General features: G+C 44.5%; 1 protein-coding gene across 6 annotated transcripts in view; it reads left to right on the forward strand.

The window, feature by feature from the left end:
* The window catches only part of LOC137300495 (astrotactin-2-like), a 1,223,335-nt gene that overhangs the window by 1,068,112 nt on the left and 139,233 nt on the right, over window positions 1-15,990 (forward strand). For all 6 annotated transcript variants that reach the window (XM_067969577.1, XM_067969574.1, XM_067969575.1 and 3 more), the window contains one exon: window positions 14,972-15,113. In XM_067969577.1, coding sequence (XP_067825678.1) covers window positions 14,972-15,113 — 142 coding nt within the window. The remainder of the gene's footprint in view (window positions 1-14,971; window positions 15,114-15,990) is intronic.

Genomic DNA, 15,990 nt, shown 5'->3' on the forward strand with positions numbered 1-15,990 from the left:
CAGCTAATTTTTACTTTGTTTTAGATCTATTTTTAAAGTCTGTAAATATTTATTTTAATTCCCTTCTTTAAAGTTATATTATCACCTCTGTCCCCCCCCCCAACCCCCCGCCCTCCCCCGCCTTTCAACCTGGTGCCTGGATCATACTCTGGAACTTGGCAAATCTTCCCATCAGAAACCAAATGTTTCCTTCAAGGAGATTGCTTGACTTCTTTTCACAAAACCAGCTAAGCGATGAGAATAAATTAGGTGCGAATTGATTCAAGTTTTAAAAAAATGAAATCTCTGTGCACGTGGACTGCCACAGAGACTGCAGCCTTACACAGTAGAAGCAGGATTACTTTATTAAGCTCATGTCTGTGTTTGCTGTAAGAATGACCTCCATGTTGATGTTGGCAGCCATGTCCATCACATTATAATTTTCTGGGCCACAGAATTGAATCAGGCAGTACAGTAGTTTTAATGATCTAGACATACCCCTGCTCCGTGCCTTACTTGGAAAATGAGTGCGTGAGATGAAGTCTTATTGATTCCCTGTGCAAGCACGCTCTGCATGCTATCCAGTCCGTAATACACTATTTATCTGGCTCCTCAGCAGCACAATGTAATGAGGGTGCACTGTATCTGATGGACTCTTTTCACTCAGCCAAAAACATCTCTTGCAGTGTGACTGCTGAATATCTTTGCGATGAGAAAGTGGATATGCTTTTTTAAGATGTTTTCTCCCCATTTTTTCCATGCTTATGAGTTGCCACTCTTCCCACTTCCTCTAAGAGTTAAAAATATGGGACGAGAGGGTGACTTTTTTATGACCTCAGTGTTGCTCATACTACTTAGCTTGAGGGAGGTGTGACCAGGCTTTGGTCTCCTCAGATTTATCACACTCCTACTACATAACATTTCACGTAGCAGTCTGACTGAGAACCAATGAATCACAGCCGGGCCAGGGAGCTAGAAACAAGTGACATGCTTCTCTGTAACTTACATCTGTGTCCAAGAGGCAGATAATCCACCTCTTGCATTGCTGAGCCCTGCAAGCAACTCATAACTTTTAGCAACTTTTACCCCTGTGCTCTCCTTTTGTGGACTCCCGCGACCACATCTCTTGAAATATGGTCGAGAGGGTTGGTAACCTGCAATTCCACAAACTAGAGATTCCACAACCAACGGATCAGATCAAAGCTCTGCAGTCCTGCCACATCCAGTCGTGAATGGTGGTGGACAATTAAACAACTAACGGGAGGAGGAGGCTCTGTAAACATCCCCATCCTAAATGATGGTGGAGTCCAGCAACTGAGTGCAAAAGGCAAGGCTGAAGCGTTTGCAACCATCTTCAGCCAGAAGTGCCGAGTGGATGATCCATCTCGGCCTCCTCCCGATATCCCCACCATCACAGAAGCCAGTCTTCAGCCAATTCAATTCACTGCACGTGATATCAAGAAACGGCTGAGTGCACTGGATACAGCAAAGGCTATGGGCCCCGACAACATCCCGGCTTTAGTGCTGAAGGCTTGTGCTGTAGAACTAGCGGCGCCTCTAGCCAAACTGTTCCAATACAGCCACAACACTGGCATCTACTCGACAATGTGGAAAATTGCCCAGGGATGTCCTGTCCACAAAAAACAGGACAATCCGGCCAATTACCGACCAATCAGCCTACTCTCAATCATCAGCAAAGTGATGGAAGGTGTCGTCGACAGTGCTATCAAGCGGCACTTACTCACCAATAACCTGTTCACCGATGCTCAGTTTGGGTTCTGCCAGGACCACTCGGCTCCAGACTCATTACAGCCTTGGTCCAAACATGGACAAAAGAGCTGAATTCCAGAGGTGAGGTGAGAGTGACTGCCCTTGACAACAAGGCAGCATTTGACCGAGTGTGGCACCAAGGAGCCCTCGTAAAATTAAAGTCAATGGGAATTAGGGGGAAAATTCTCCAGTTACCTAGCACAAAGGAAGATGGTAGTGGTTGTTGGAGGCCAATCATCTCAGCCCCAGGACATTGCTGCAGGAGTTCCTCAGGGCAGTGTCCTAGGCCCAACCATCTTCAGCTGCTTCATCAATGACCTTCCCTCCATCATAAGGTCAGAAATGGGGATGTTCGCTGATGATTGCACAGTGTTCCGTTCCATTCGCAACCCCTCAGATAATGAAGCAGTCCGTGCCCGCATGCAGCAAGACCTGGACAACATCCAGGCTTGGGCTGATAAGTGGCAAGTAACATTCATGCCAGACAAGTGCCAGGCAATGACCATCTCCAACAAGAGAGAGTCTAACCACCTCCCCTTGACATTCAACGACATTACCATCGCTGAATCCCTCACCATCAACATCCTGTGGGTCACCATTGACCAGAAACTCAACTGGACCAGCCATATAAATACTGTGGCTACGAGAGCAGGTCAGAGGCTGGGTATTCTGCGGCGAGTGACTCACCTCCTGACTCCCCAAAGCCTTTCCACCATCTACAAGGCACAAGTCAGGAGTGTGATGGAATAGTCTCCACTTGCCTGGATGAGTGCAGCTCCAACAACACTCAAGAAGCTCGACACCATCCAGGACAAAGCAGCCTGCTTGATTGGCACCCCATCCACCATCCTAAACATTCACTCCCTTCACCACCAGTGCACAGTGGCTGCAGTGTGTACCATCCACAGGATGCACTGCAGCAACACGCCAAGGCTTCTTCGACAGCACCTCCCAAACCCGCGACCTCTACCATGTAGAAGGACAAGAGCAGCAGGTACATGGGAACAACACCACCTGCACGTTCCCCTCTAAGTCACACGCCATCCCGACTTGGAAATATATCGCCGTTCCTTCATCGTCACGAGGTCAAAATCCTGGAACTCCCTTCCTAACAGCACTGTGGGAGAACCTTCACCACACAGACTGCAGCGGTTCAAGAAGGCGGCTCACCACCACCTTCTCAAGGGCAATTTGGGATGGGCAATAAATGCTGGCCTCGCCAGCGACGCCCACATCCCATGGACGAATAAAAAAAAACTAATGCTAAAGAGGCATCTTTGTGAAAAGACTATTTGGCAAATTGTAGGGCTGAAACTTTTGGGCCTGAGAAGTGGGAGGGCATTGGTGCCGGTCGCTGGGCAGGCAGGGGGCAGGAATTTGGAGTAGGATCCGGCACATTCCATACTGGCATCATTAAAAGAGGTGGGACTGGTGCGTTGTAAATCAACTTGTCAAAATGTTCGCTAGCTCTGCCTTATGTCTCCCCACCACCGCATGCATATGCTCGCACAGCTTGGCTGCATTTACCAGAGCCTGATCCTTGATCCTAGAGACAGACCCACAAAGAAAGATAGGGGGCCAAGTAAAATTTAAAAGGCCAGTTTCCCTGGGGCAAATTGAAAAGCTCCCCAATATAAAAATTCTCGAACATCATGAGGCGGCACAGCCTACACACATTAAGACCCAGCAAGATGCCACAGCACAACCCCAACCACTCGGCCCCCCCACCAAAAAAAAACAATGGCACAGGTGCCTTACTGCAATATACTAATGCCCTGACTGTAGGACTGGTCCTGGGTTAGGGCACATTCATGCGGTGGGTGGAAGTTCCACAGAACTGCCCGTGAGAAGTGCGATCAGGAATCTCTCGCCTCTTGTTTTCATTTATTTCCAAACACACAGTGCGGTGATATAAATCAAGTTGAAACACCTTACAATGTCACTGGCACGTGACCGTGTTGTATTGAAAATAATGCATGGGTCCTCTAGCATTTCTTACCATCAGTACCATACCTACTCAAGCAACCGGCCCAGATACACCCTTCGGGACAGGACATTGATATTAGTGAGACAGAGGGAATATCATTGGTCAATCACAGGGCAGCAGTGTAGTGAAGAGGAGGAGGAGCTGGAAGGAATGATGAGAAACCAACTGTCTCTCCCCAGAGGGGTTGCAGAAATGGCTGCCCTTGCTGAGGAGCCCAAGGACCAAGATCTCTGGAGCTCAGGCTTTCAAAGGACTGTGATTCGGGAGCTTATGGGCAGGCAGTGGAGACAGTCTCCTCTCATGTGGTGCAGATGGTGGAAACATTGGAGGAATCCACAATCTGCATCTGCAACCTCAAGGTGTCAGGAAGGGGTTCTAAGAGCAGGTGTCATTTCTGGAGTGGCACCAATGGCTGCTTACAAAGATAGCCTATAGAGCATCCTACCTGCGGGCTTCAAGGACTCAGTTGGAACCATTCGACCTGCTCTCACGCAGACTATTAGCCCAACTGAGCCCCTGCCCAGCACTAGTGGCTGCATGGAGTGGGTACAGATGTCGCTGCTTCTTATGGTGGTGACAATGTACCTGCATCAATTGGCATTGGATGTACAAATGACATGATACCAGAATCAGGTCCTTCAACGACAGTAGCTTTACTGAGATGAGTGCCATCTCAGTCCCCCAAGGCTCCACCAGTGCAGTCCCAGTCACAAACCTCACAACCTCCTGACACTGAGGTAATAACACGTAGGAATAAAAGGTTAGAATCATGCATGGAAAGAATTTTGATGACATTAAAGGCCTCACAGATTAGATAAATGGGTGTCTGAGAGCAAGGCAAGGGTTCATGAAGGGCTTTATTGTGTCTTCTAGTTCGAGGGAGCCCTCTATTGGAAGAAGTTGATGATCTGCCTTAATAGCACATGCTGCTGGCAGTGGGGTGTCGGGACCCACCTCTTCCCTCCCCTGGACTTCTTGGTTGTCAGCAGGAACTAGCTCTCCAGCAACTTCTTCCTCTTTACCTCCTGTGCTTGGAAGACCCAAGTCTCTTATAACGGCCAAATTGTTGGAGGATGCAGCAAGCCACTACAATTCTGGAAACCCTTGCTGGATTATACTGCAGGCCTCCCCCTTGATCGGTCCAAGCACCGGCACCAGGACTTGAAAATTCCGATGAGATGGCCTCATTGAATCTATGGCTACCCCTTGTCTCCTGTTGGTCACCATATCACTGTAACTGAGCAATGCAGGTATTCTGGATTGCTTGAGGGTAAACAAATTTGGTATTGCCAAGGTCGCAGGCATTAACTTGCACAATGAGATGGGTTCGTGTCATTCACTATCAGACATTCAGGAGGGAAATCCCTTCCTATTGATCAAGTTGACGGGACTTTCAGACGGGGCTTTCTTCGGCAGACGGGTGGCATCAATGGCACCCAACACTTGTGAGAATCAATCCACTCAGAAGAAGTTGATGGCTCTCCCTCTCTGCTTTGCTGGGTCCATATGGAACTGAATAGACTCAGAGGCGTGCCTGAACCCGGTGAACTGCTGTCACCAGAGACTGCCTGGAAGCAACTGATGCGTAAAAGTTAAGTGTTGTTGTCACCTTCATAGCCATAGACAAGGCACTGCCCCTGGTGGAAAGAGGCTGCAAGTCAGGTTCCAACAGCTGGCTTATCTCTGTGATGCTGTCAAGGAGCAAAACGCAGTCTTCTCATCTGCCTATGGGAAAACCCAGATAGGTTCGCTGTAGCTTGTAGACCTTGAGGCATGGATACCTGTGGGTGTTGCCTGCGAGCATGCTGCCGCAATGTCTTGACTTCCATTCTTTCCTCCTCCATTTCCTCAACGTGCAGGAACAATGGAAGTGACTTCCAGCCAAAACCGTGTGGCAGAATTGCATTCCTGTGTGACCTTTCACCTTACCAATCTCATTGGCCTGCGGGCCACCATGCAGGTTCACCACCACCATCTTTAAAGTAGCGGTGATTTTCAAGGGCGGTAAGTAGGTTGAAACACACGGAAATTTCAGGGGGGTATTTGACTATACCCCCCCACTTCAGTTAAATATGGGGGAGTGTGCTTCCAGCGGGCAGATTAAGGTCACAGGAAGGGAAATCGCGGGCGGACATTTTTAGGAGCGGAGTTTCGATGAAGGGCCTCGCTGCCCATTTTACTTGCCAGACTGCCTCTGCACTGCGGGTGTTATTTTAAGGACAATCTCGTCCTGTCACTCACCTGCACTCATTGGCCGTTTTGCCAATTGCCACTAGATGGAGCACTTTGCAGTGGAAGAGCTGCCCATTGCCAAGGAGAAGGACCAGCATCATCCTGAAAGAGAATGTCTCATGTCAGCAATTCATACAGTGATGTTGCTGGCAGCCACTAAGAAGCCCAGGACCTAGACCGTACTGCCCCTCCGTCTAAGGGTGTTACGATGCCAGTGGATGGCAGCAGTGGAGAGCATTGTGGATTGAGGGTGAGGTACATAGGCATGAACATATCTTTATGGAGGTGATGGGGGGAAGGGAGGGTATCATACTGCATTTCTTTTTTTGAGAAGTGGGGTAAATATTATTTTGTTTAAAATGGAAGTGGAGGGGGTATTGATTTAATCTCTTTTCTTTAGTGGAAATAGTTTCTTTAAAATGGAAGGAAAGAGGCTGTGATGTCTCATAAGTGTATGTCAGGTAATTCAGCAAACTCAGTAATCAAAGGAAATAACTGGTATAACCCACGCTAGTCAAGCTTACAATATTTAAGGTTCAGCTGGTATGTCCCGCCCTCTCGATAGAACCTCTCATTAGTGTTGCTTGTGCTGCCTCGGGCTTTATTTTTGAATGATAGGTTTTCCATGTTGCCTGTAATCCCTGTAACCGAAATGTTATTCCCAGCTTTCTCACATGTATTGTTTATTTTTGTCACTGATCAGATTCCTGTCAGGTTTTTTTTCTGGCGTTTTTGGAAAATGCTGTATCTTGAAAAACAGTTTCCAGTTAATGCAGCTGAGGGAATGATTTTCATGTTTATCAAAACGTCTGAGTAATGTGCAGGACAAGGGATAGTATAAGGGCTGAGTCACTAAATGAGACATTAATTTAATAGATCTTCCACTTAACAGAGTTAGAAGACATAAAAATTATCCTAATATCAACATAATAAATAGAAATTGGAATATGGGAAGAATGATGCAATAAGACTTGGCAGGGTCTGTAGTGTTGCAGTTCTTGTTTGATCATAACATTGCTGGAAATGTTACTGAAATTGTCTTAATTTTTCTCCCCCGCACCTCTTCTGGCTTCCCTGGAACGGAATTATCTTTAGCTGAGAGTTCTGGCAGGTGGCATGCGTAGCAGGCCCCGGTAGGTCTATACTGCTGGCTGCCGGAATGGCATAGTGGGTGAATGTAAAACGAGCCAGGCAGCCTCGGCTTCAGTCGGGAACCAGTGCTGAATTGGTTACTCTCAATCAGAATGATGGTCGGGGGCTACAATTGGCCTCAGCAGCTCTGAGGGAAGGAAGAAGACAAAAAAAAATCACCCAACGTTCCCACTCCTAATTGCTCTCCACTGCCCCCTACTGGAAACTGCATGTATGTCTACGGCAGGTGAGGACCATCTTGTTCCCTGTCGCACTTCCTCATTTTTAGATCTAATCATTGAGTGGTTGTGTTGCTTGCACCCCTTCCTGATTTTTGACCTTGAATATTAAACCTTTGGAGCCTTCTCACTGATCCCAAGTTGGATCTGTGAAATTAATGGCGAGATTGCTCAGTATGCCATTCCGAGGACCACCAAGGATTTTTGCTGGCTGGAAGAGAGAGAGAGAAAGCAAAGTGCTCACACGTTGCTGATAGCTGTGCACTTTTCTGGAAAATGATTCTTTCGTCCTGTTTTTTTTTGTCTTTCATCAGCTTTGTTTGGATAAGGGAAAAGGAGCATAGAAATGTGCACCTGTCAGCTACAAAATGAATTGTGGGGTCGCAATGTTACTCTACAATCTCACGCTGGCAACAACCTAACGCAACGACTGAGTACAGGAACAGTCCCCACCACTTCTTGTGCTTGGTGTATTTGCAGTGCAATTTAACTGCTGTTCATTTTAATTGTGCAGGATTAGTCACAATCGAAATTCATTTCTGACCTGTGTAACCCACGATCAGGAGAAACCTTTGCATTATGAAAGCGCCAATTATGCCAATTACACGGTTCATTCCCGGCTGCAGATGGCAGTGGTTCATGCAGTTACCTGCTACCCTGACCTCCCCTCCCCATCTCCCCCGGTGCCTCAAGACAGCGGGGCTCAATCCCAGGCAGCAACTCCCCCCCCCAAAAAAAGTCAAAGAGCAACTTTCATTTCCCAACAGCATTTGAGGATTCAAAAAAAAATGGGACAGATGAACAGTGCTGGTTTTGTGCAGTTAGATGAAACAGTTAATCGCACGGTCAGTGAGTCCCACATGAGCCCTGCCGTACCCACAGTCAAAAGAATGCCTCTGAAAAGTAGCCCCAGGAGGAGTCGTTTGAAGTTTGGATTTGTGTAAATGCACGCTTCTACCTTTTGCACAGTATTTTCTTTCACAGCAGTGGACACATGTACAGCATTGTACCTCATTAGTTGGAATGTACCACACAATATATTGCAAGACCTTATGGGATTATCCGTCCCCTTGTATCATCTCTTTCGCCCTCTCTTGCTTGCTTAGATTTTTTTTTCTTTGCTCTGTCCTGTCTGTAGATGTAATCAGAGCTGAGGGAAAGCGTTGCACGATGCCAGGATTCAATAAAGACCCTTTTTGTTTAAACAGTTATATTTCTTTTAAACTTTTTTTTTTGACTTGGGTCTCTGTGGGAAAGGTAGGAGCTGTAGGCTAGGCTGCTGTTAGTTAATAGGGAGTGTGCTGTCTCACTGCAAAACACGGAGAGAGAGCTCGGCAAAGTCTCTTGCACTGCACGCTGAATTTGCCTCCAATTCTTCTTGCAATTGCCCTTGCCTTCCCCCCCCCAACTCTCGCAAAGAGAGTACCAAGGAAATGCCTACACTTACTGAATCTTGGGTCCTTTTTAGCATTATTGCACTGAACAGGAGATACATTGAACACATTCTGCAGCTGTAGGATTTTTGAGGTTTACCAGTAAATATTTTATTTTCTTCTTAAAATTTGCAGGTCCCTAATTAAGCCCTATCTGCAATTGGCAGGCTTGCAGAGGTACACGAAGGGCTCTGTGACTGTTACCCACATGTCTCGGAGAATATACTAAACAGCCCAGTGAGATTTTACACATCGTTCGTCCTCCCAAAAAGTTTTGTTTGTGAGCAGTGCCCATTAGGAACGAGACTGTTTCTTCATGATGTGTTTGATGTATTGGTATAAAGGAAAAGTAAATCCATGGGAATTGCAGAACAGTGTAAATAAATCTGGACACTGAAAGATCAGTTGCAACCTGATGTATAACTGTAGGCACACTGAAGGGATGCATTTTTTAATCAATTTTTGTATGTGAGGAGAGTGGTATATACGATGTGAGACTGGAACACTGCAAAGCCCCACCAAGCTTTTTGAAGAGTTCCATTGTCTTAGAGGTGATAATGTAAACAAAGAATAAACGCGGCCATCAGCTTTTTAAGCGAATGGTCAGCTTTTCAATCCGTATGTCAACTTATCAGCATTTCGCAGGAAAAATCAGCTATTTTCCCTGGGATTAGAGAACTAGTCGGAAAATATAACGAGGCTGCCAGTACCAATCAGATCAGTTAGAGGGCAGAACTGAAGGCTGTTAGAGCTAACTTTTCTCCTACCATTGGTTGCACACAAACTTGAGACAAATAAATCTTAAGATAAGCTGATGGTTTCTGAGAGTCAAAGATGTTTTTATTTAGTGTTTGCCTCCAATGACGTTGTGTATAATATATAAGCTGCTAAAATGTAGCTTTCAAAAACGTTTACTTTTCCTCAAAAGACCTTTCTGAGACATACCTCGCTGTTGTTTTTTATGGAGGATTATTTTCCTTTAGAGTAGTTGCAATAGCTTTTTTGAGAGATGATGTCCCCTGATTTGAATGCATTAACTAGCTTTATTGAACATTCCTGCCACTGAACTGGTGCATTTGCCAGGGTTTGGAAATAAAAGAGTTGGGGTCAAAACGGTGACAAGCTTTACTTAATTTAAAGAAATTACAATGAGATTCCCATATTTAGAATTTTTTCTCCTATTGTACCATTATGATGTGTGGTGTGAACCTTTAAGTTGTTTGCACTTGACATTCAGTGCCCACTCGTGTTCTGTAACTTAGCTGTTCCCAGTTTACGCACACATGGTTAATGAACCACTGTTCCTGTGGAGCGACCAGAGAGGGACCCCACATTGCAAGGATATTAAGAGTATAGAACCAAGGCGTGTAGATGGAGTTAAGATACAGATCAGCCACGATCGAATGAAATGGCAGAACAGGCTTGAAGGGTTGAATGGCTTACTTCTGTTCCTATGTTCCACAGGAGGCAAAAATGAGATCTGATAGAGCTGTTCAAAATTATGAAGGGGTTTGATCAGATATATAGGGACAAACTATTTCTAGTGGTCAGTGAGTCCGTAACTAGAGGGTATAAATTTAAGCCCATTAGCAAAAGAACAAACGGAAAATTTAGGAGACATTTTTTTTACACAAAGCATTGTTAAGATATTGACAATATCTTGTCATTGTTCATCGTGAACTATAAAATGCTGAAAGTTATCCAGAGTACATGGGGGCTGAAGATCTGGGGTTCTGTCAGGATTACATCCATTAATGACCTTCAGTGCTGACTCATGGTAGTTTGCAGGATGAAAAGAATATAGAGGCACTGGAGAAGGTGCAAAAAGATTTACAAAAATGATGCCAGAACTGAGAGGTTATAACTGTCAGGAAAGACTGAACAGGCTGGGGATAGTTTCTCTAGAAAAAAGAAGGCTGAGGGGTGACCTGATAGAGGTCTTTAAAATGATGAAGGGGTTTGATAGGGTAGACGTGGAGAAGATGTTTCCACTTGAGGGGGGAGTCCAAAATTAGGGTTCGTAAATATAAGATAGTCACAAGTATATCAAATAAGGAATTCAGGAAACTTCTGTATCCAGAGAATGGTTAGAATGTGGAACTTGCTACCATAGAGTAGATGAAGCAAATAGCGTAGATGCATTTAAGGGGGAACTAGATAAATATATGAGGGAGAAAGGAATAAAAGTATATGCTGATAGGATGAGATGAAGTAGGGATGGACGAGGCTCGTGTGGAGCATAAACTGGCATAGACCAGTTAGGCTGAATGGCCTGCTTCTGTGCTGTAAGTTCTATGTACTGGGAGGGAATCTCTTTAGTATGGGACAGGTGAGCGCGAGTGCCACTTCAGGCATATCTCCTGTCCAATGCCAGCCAGAAACTTCAGCATCGACCCACCTGTCCTTGGTGGGGCAAGTTTTGATCCCCCCCCGCCCCATGATCCCTGGCCATGGACTCCACAGCTCCCTGTGAAAGAGGCAGCTCATTGAAAAATATAGACCTTCTCCGGCCTGGACCCCACTGGTGGGGCCCACATTCACCTTTCTGGCAGCTGGTGTACTTCAAGTTAGCCAGTGTACTGGCCTCCACTGATACGTAATGTCCCGACTGAGCCAAAGGAGTGTGAATTTCTGGTGTGAAGAGTCTCCACCCCTGGCTCTGTCCTCTTGCTGTCATTTGGGACAGCGGACAGAGGTTCTCCTTAAAAGACAAACAGGAAATTGCCGGAAACAACAGAGATTCGGGGGTGGGGGGGAGGGTTCGGCTGGTTGTTCACCATTATTATTAGCAGATCATCAGCAGAATCCCTGAGGAATTTCTACCCCAGCTTTTTCATTGTAAAAATTCTTCCAAGGGAGTATGCCGTGGATCCCTCTAGAATTGCAGCACCAATTTTGTACTTTCAACATTTGGATTTCCTTCTTCAGCCTTTCACGTACTTATGTGTTTTTTCCCTCCAAAACAAGTGAAGGAATGTTGTGTGTACCTCTAGCTTAAGGTACAAAGCAAATGTATCTACTTTTTTAATCACCCATTGTACAGCCATTCCTGTGGTATCAGTACCAGCCATTTTGAAGCTGCTGGTCAGCTTTTGCTAGTTTTCTAGATTGGTATGTATGAATTCATCCTTTGTAAAATGCATTGGGATGATTCTATGAGATGCGATAAGGCATTATGTAAATGAATGGTCTTTTTTCTTTCTCTTTATTACTCGTTCTCTCTTCCTTTCTTTGTGTCTCACATTGTGCCCAGCACCATGGACCACATAGACCATGAAAGGCCCAATCCCAGGCCTGTGCTGAGTTACCTGATCACCACCTGGCCAGCAATGGGCCATTCCAGTGTCTCAAAGTTATGAAGGGAAAAAGTGTCGAGAGTTCCCACATGTGATAACTGTCTAGTGGAAATTATGCATGAGTGAACATCCAGTATGGACAGAATTGGGTGCCTCTCCCCATTCACAAGTACACAAGATAATTATGGATGAGGAAGGCCATTTGGTCCATTTGATTCATCCATCCGGCGAGATTCGAATGCCCACACAATAAAAGCATCCAATTAAATGATTCCAGGACTTTTGCCTCTATTTGGAAGTTGATGACACAGGCTGATCACTCTGTGTGAAGACAAATCTCCTGATATCTGTCCTAAAAGTTCCCTACTCTAGTTTCAAACTGAGTCTTCAGTTCTGCTCCCACAGTTTAATTTAAAGAAATATTCTGGGTTAACTTTTTCTATACCCTTAAAAAATCTCATGTGCCTTTATAAGCCTCCTTTCTAGGCTGAGAAGCCCAAGGGGCCGAAATTCCTTAACGTCCCAAACCGGGCACAATTCCAGCGGTACACTGGAACTAAGAGGCCTGAGGACTGAAGCACCCATACCATTGCCTTGCTATTATGTTAAACACGGTACTTGTATAAATGGGGTTCACAAGCTGAAAGGACTTCAATTGGATACAAAGACAGGTGTGAGAACAAGTATTGCTTGTGACAGAAGTTGCAGGCCTTTATATAGAAGTTCCACCTTTAAGAGCTTTCATCCCATCAAAGTGCTTCTTGTCAGTGAGATGAGGGGTTTTTTTCTGTTTAGATTGCTCTGAATCAGGATTAATAGAGTTTTTTGCACAAGGTGATGGTGTATTTTGTGTCAGGGTTGGCTTCAGGAAGGAAGAAAACTGGACATGTAGAACAACCAGAGGGTGTAACTAGCAGGGTATATAAGGGGGAACCAATGGGTATAGTATAATTGGATTTTCAAAAGGCATTCGATAAGGTGCCACACAAGAGATTGTTACACAAGATTCGGGCTCAAGGGAATGGGGGGGGGGTAATATATTAGCATGGATTCAGGATTGGTTAAAGGACAGAAAACAGAGAGTAGGAATAAATGGGTCATTTTCAGATTGGAAGGTTGTAATTAGCGGAGTGCCGCAGAGATCAATGCTTGGGCATTACCTGTTTACAGTATATATCAATGACTTAGATGAGGGGACCGAGTGTAATGTATCCAAGTTTGCTGACTATACAAAGCTAGGTGGGAAAGTAAGTTGTGAGGAGGACGCAAAGAGACTGCAAAGAGATATAGACAGGTTAAGTGAGTGGGTGAGAAGGTTGCAGATGGAGTATAATGTGGGGAAATATGAAGTTATCCACTTTGATAGGAAGAATAGAAAAGCAGAATATTTTTAAAAGGTGAGAGACTAAGAAATTATGGTATTCAGAGGGGTTTGGGTACACAAATCTCAAAGTTAACAAGCAGGGAATCAAGGGATATGGGGATAGGGCAGGAAAGTGGAGTTGAGGTCGAAGATCAGCCATGATCTTCTTGAATGGCGGAGTAGGCGCGAGGGGCCATATGGCCTACTCCTGCTTCTATTTCTTATGTTTCTTATGAGACATTCACGGATTTTTGGGATCTCTTTGTGCACTGAAAGTGAAATGTAGCTTGGATTTGGAATTTATGCGGAGCTGTCATTTTCCTCCAGGCTCCCAGTGCGATACAGTTATTAAAGATGAGGTACTTACCTAGAGAGCAAATGAACTGGAAGACATGTTAACATAGGGCACTCATATGTACCTCCCAAATGACAGTTCAAGAGCGATCTTAGTCACAATGGTGTATGATGGGGCTAAAACAAATAAAAGATGTGAAAAATATTGGGAAGGAAAATGAAAGGGAATTTGTGTTTTTCTATCATGGACATTTTAGAAGTTAACACATTATAGCTTTAATAGTAAACATCTGTTTTAGGAAACCAAAAGGTTGAATGTATTAGTATTTAATTCCCAGGCTCCGCTCAAAACCCAGTGAGCATGAATTCCAAGACTATTCACGTAATTCCATATTGCTTACTACTCTCTAGGAATCTAGTGTATTTGACTCGATGAATAATGTTTCTGTTGTAGGTCCTTTGCGTGGATTTCAGGGGGAATACTGTGGATTTCCAGTGGTGGTAAAATCAGGGAACTGATTGATGAAATGTAAATACCATCAAACTGCAAATATATCCCACACTGGCAGCTCATTACCTCTATCCCACGCTTGGAGACATTTGTTTATATAAGATAAATGGCTTCAGCTTACTCTTAAGTAAACAGTGTTCCTCCCCTCTCACAGTTGTACTGTAAGCTGAAGAAAGTTGTTTTCCTCCATTTTTCTAATTGTCTTTAAGTCTCTTAATGCTGGCAAGCCAATTATTGAATGCATAAAAAATACCGTCAATTTGAAACATGAAGTGATTACAGAAACAAAAAGTCTATGACCTGTGGCCACAAACAGAAAAACAGAACTGAAAAAACACACACACATACAAGACTATTTATAAAGCAAGAAAGCAGAGGAAAATAGACTGAATGCATTTCATCCCACTTGCACAAAATTAAAGAGAAAGAAGTTAAAATGGCTGAAAGACCAGAACACATTCAACCTTTAACAAAATAATAGCCTGCAGGAGACCGAAAACATCTTTAGAAATTCTGAACGTTGTTTATTTTTTCTGTAAAAGATCTTAAGAATTTGGTTAAAAGAAAAATAAAGAAATGAGAAAAAGGATGACCCAATTTCCCCCCTGTACACGAACAGCCTGTGGAAATGCCAAAGTTACTTTGCATGATGCATGTCAAGAAGGTTTTGTTGGTCTGTGCTTATTTGAATTCATTTTCTTCATCCCTCTGTTGTTGTGTGTTTTTATTTTACCAGGGGAATCTCTCAGCTTTGCAGATGACCTTCTTTCAGGCCTGGGGTCCTCCTGCGTGGTGGTGGGGAAAAACCATGGGGTTGCCTCGGAAACGACCACATACTCCTTAATTTTCAAGTGCCTGGAACCAGACAGCTTCTACAAGTGAGCAAAGACCAATAACACACAAGCACGTGCACGCGCGTGCACACACACACACACACACACACACACACACGCACACACAAGGGTTGCCAACTCTAGTTGGGTGTATTCCTGGAGGTTTCATCACATGACCTCCCACCTCGAACTGCCCCGCTTCCACATTCCCGCCATTGGTCCATCCTCCGGGCACACTGATTTCCCACGGCAATTGGAAAGCAAACACTTTGTTAACCAATTGGATTAATCTTGACTGTTAGTCAAACAGTCTTCTTTCTCCCATCTCCAATATGTTTAAAGCTAATAAATGAAAGTGTTCAAAGAAAATGAGAAAACACCATTTTTTTTAAAATGCCCCTATGATTTTTCTCCTGGGTTGCTTGCAGAAGTGTCCTGAAGATTAATGGTCAATTCCTGGAGACTCCAGGGCAATCCTGGAGGGTTGGCAAACCTAAACACACACCGCATACATTTTCAAATGGGATCCTTTAGAGAAACGTTTTGGTGGTGGTTTCAAACAAAATTAGTGGTTGGAAAATACCTACAGATACTGCTAACAGTTGTTGCATTAAATTGCAAGGAAATATGGATTGTGAGTTACTGCTGCAAGCTTGTACAAACAGCTCATAACTCCAGCATTTTCCCCTTCTGTGGTTACTTTTCCTTACCAGGAAAGATGTTTTGTGGTTAGTTTGTTTTCATTAGTACTGGAGTCTTTCAAAACTTGGCACGCTGTGTTTCACACCTCCACAAGGTGCTTTTATTTTTCTTCACCCCTGTCAGTTGTGGAAGTCACAGCTGAACAAATTTCAATGTTACACTTTTGTGTTTATTCCTTTTGCTGCCGGTGGATTGGATTCCTCAGTGATGTTTGACATGA

Source organism: Heptranchias perlo, chromosome 31 (assembly GCF_035084215.1).
Source record: "Heptranchias perlo isolate sHepPer1 chromosome 31, sHepPer1.hap1, whole genome shotgun sequence".
Taxonomy (NCBI): Eukaryota; Metazoa; Chordata; class Chondrichthyes; order Hexanchiformes; family Hexanchidae; genus Heptranchias; species Heptranchias perlo.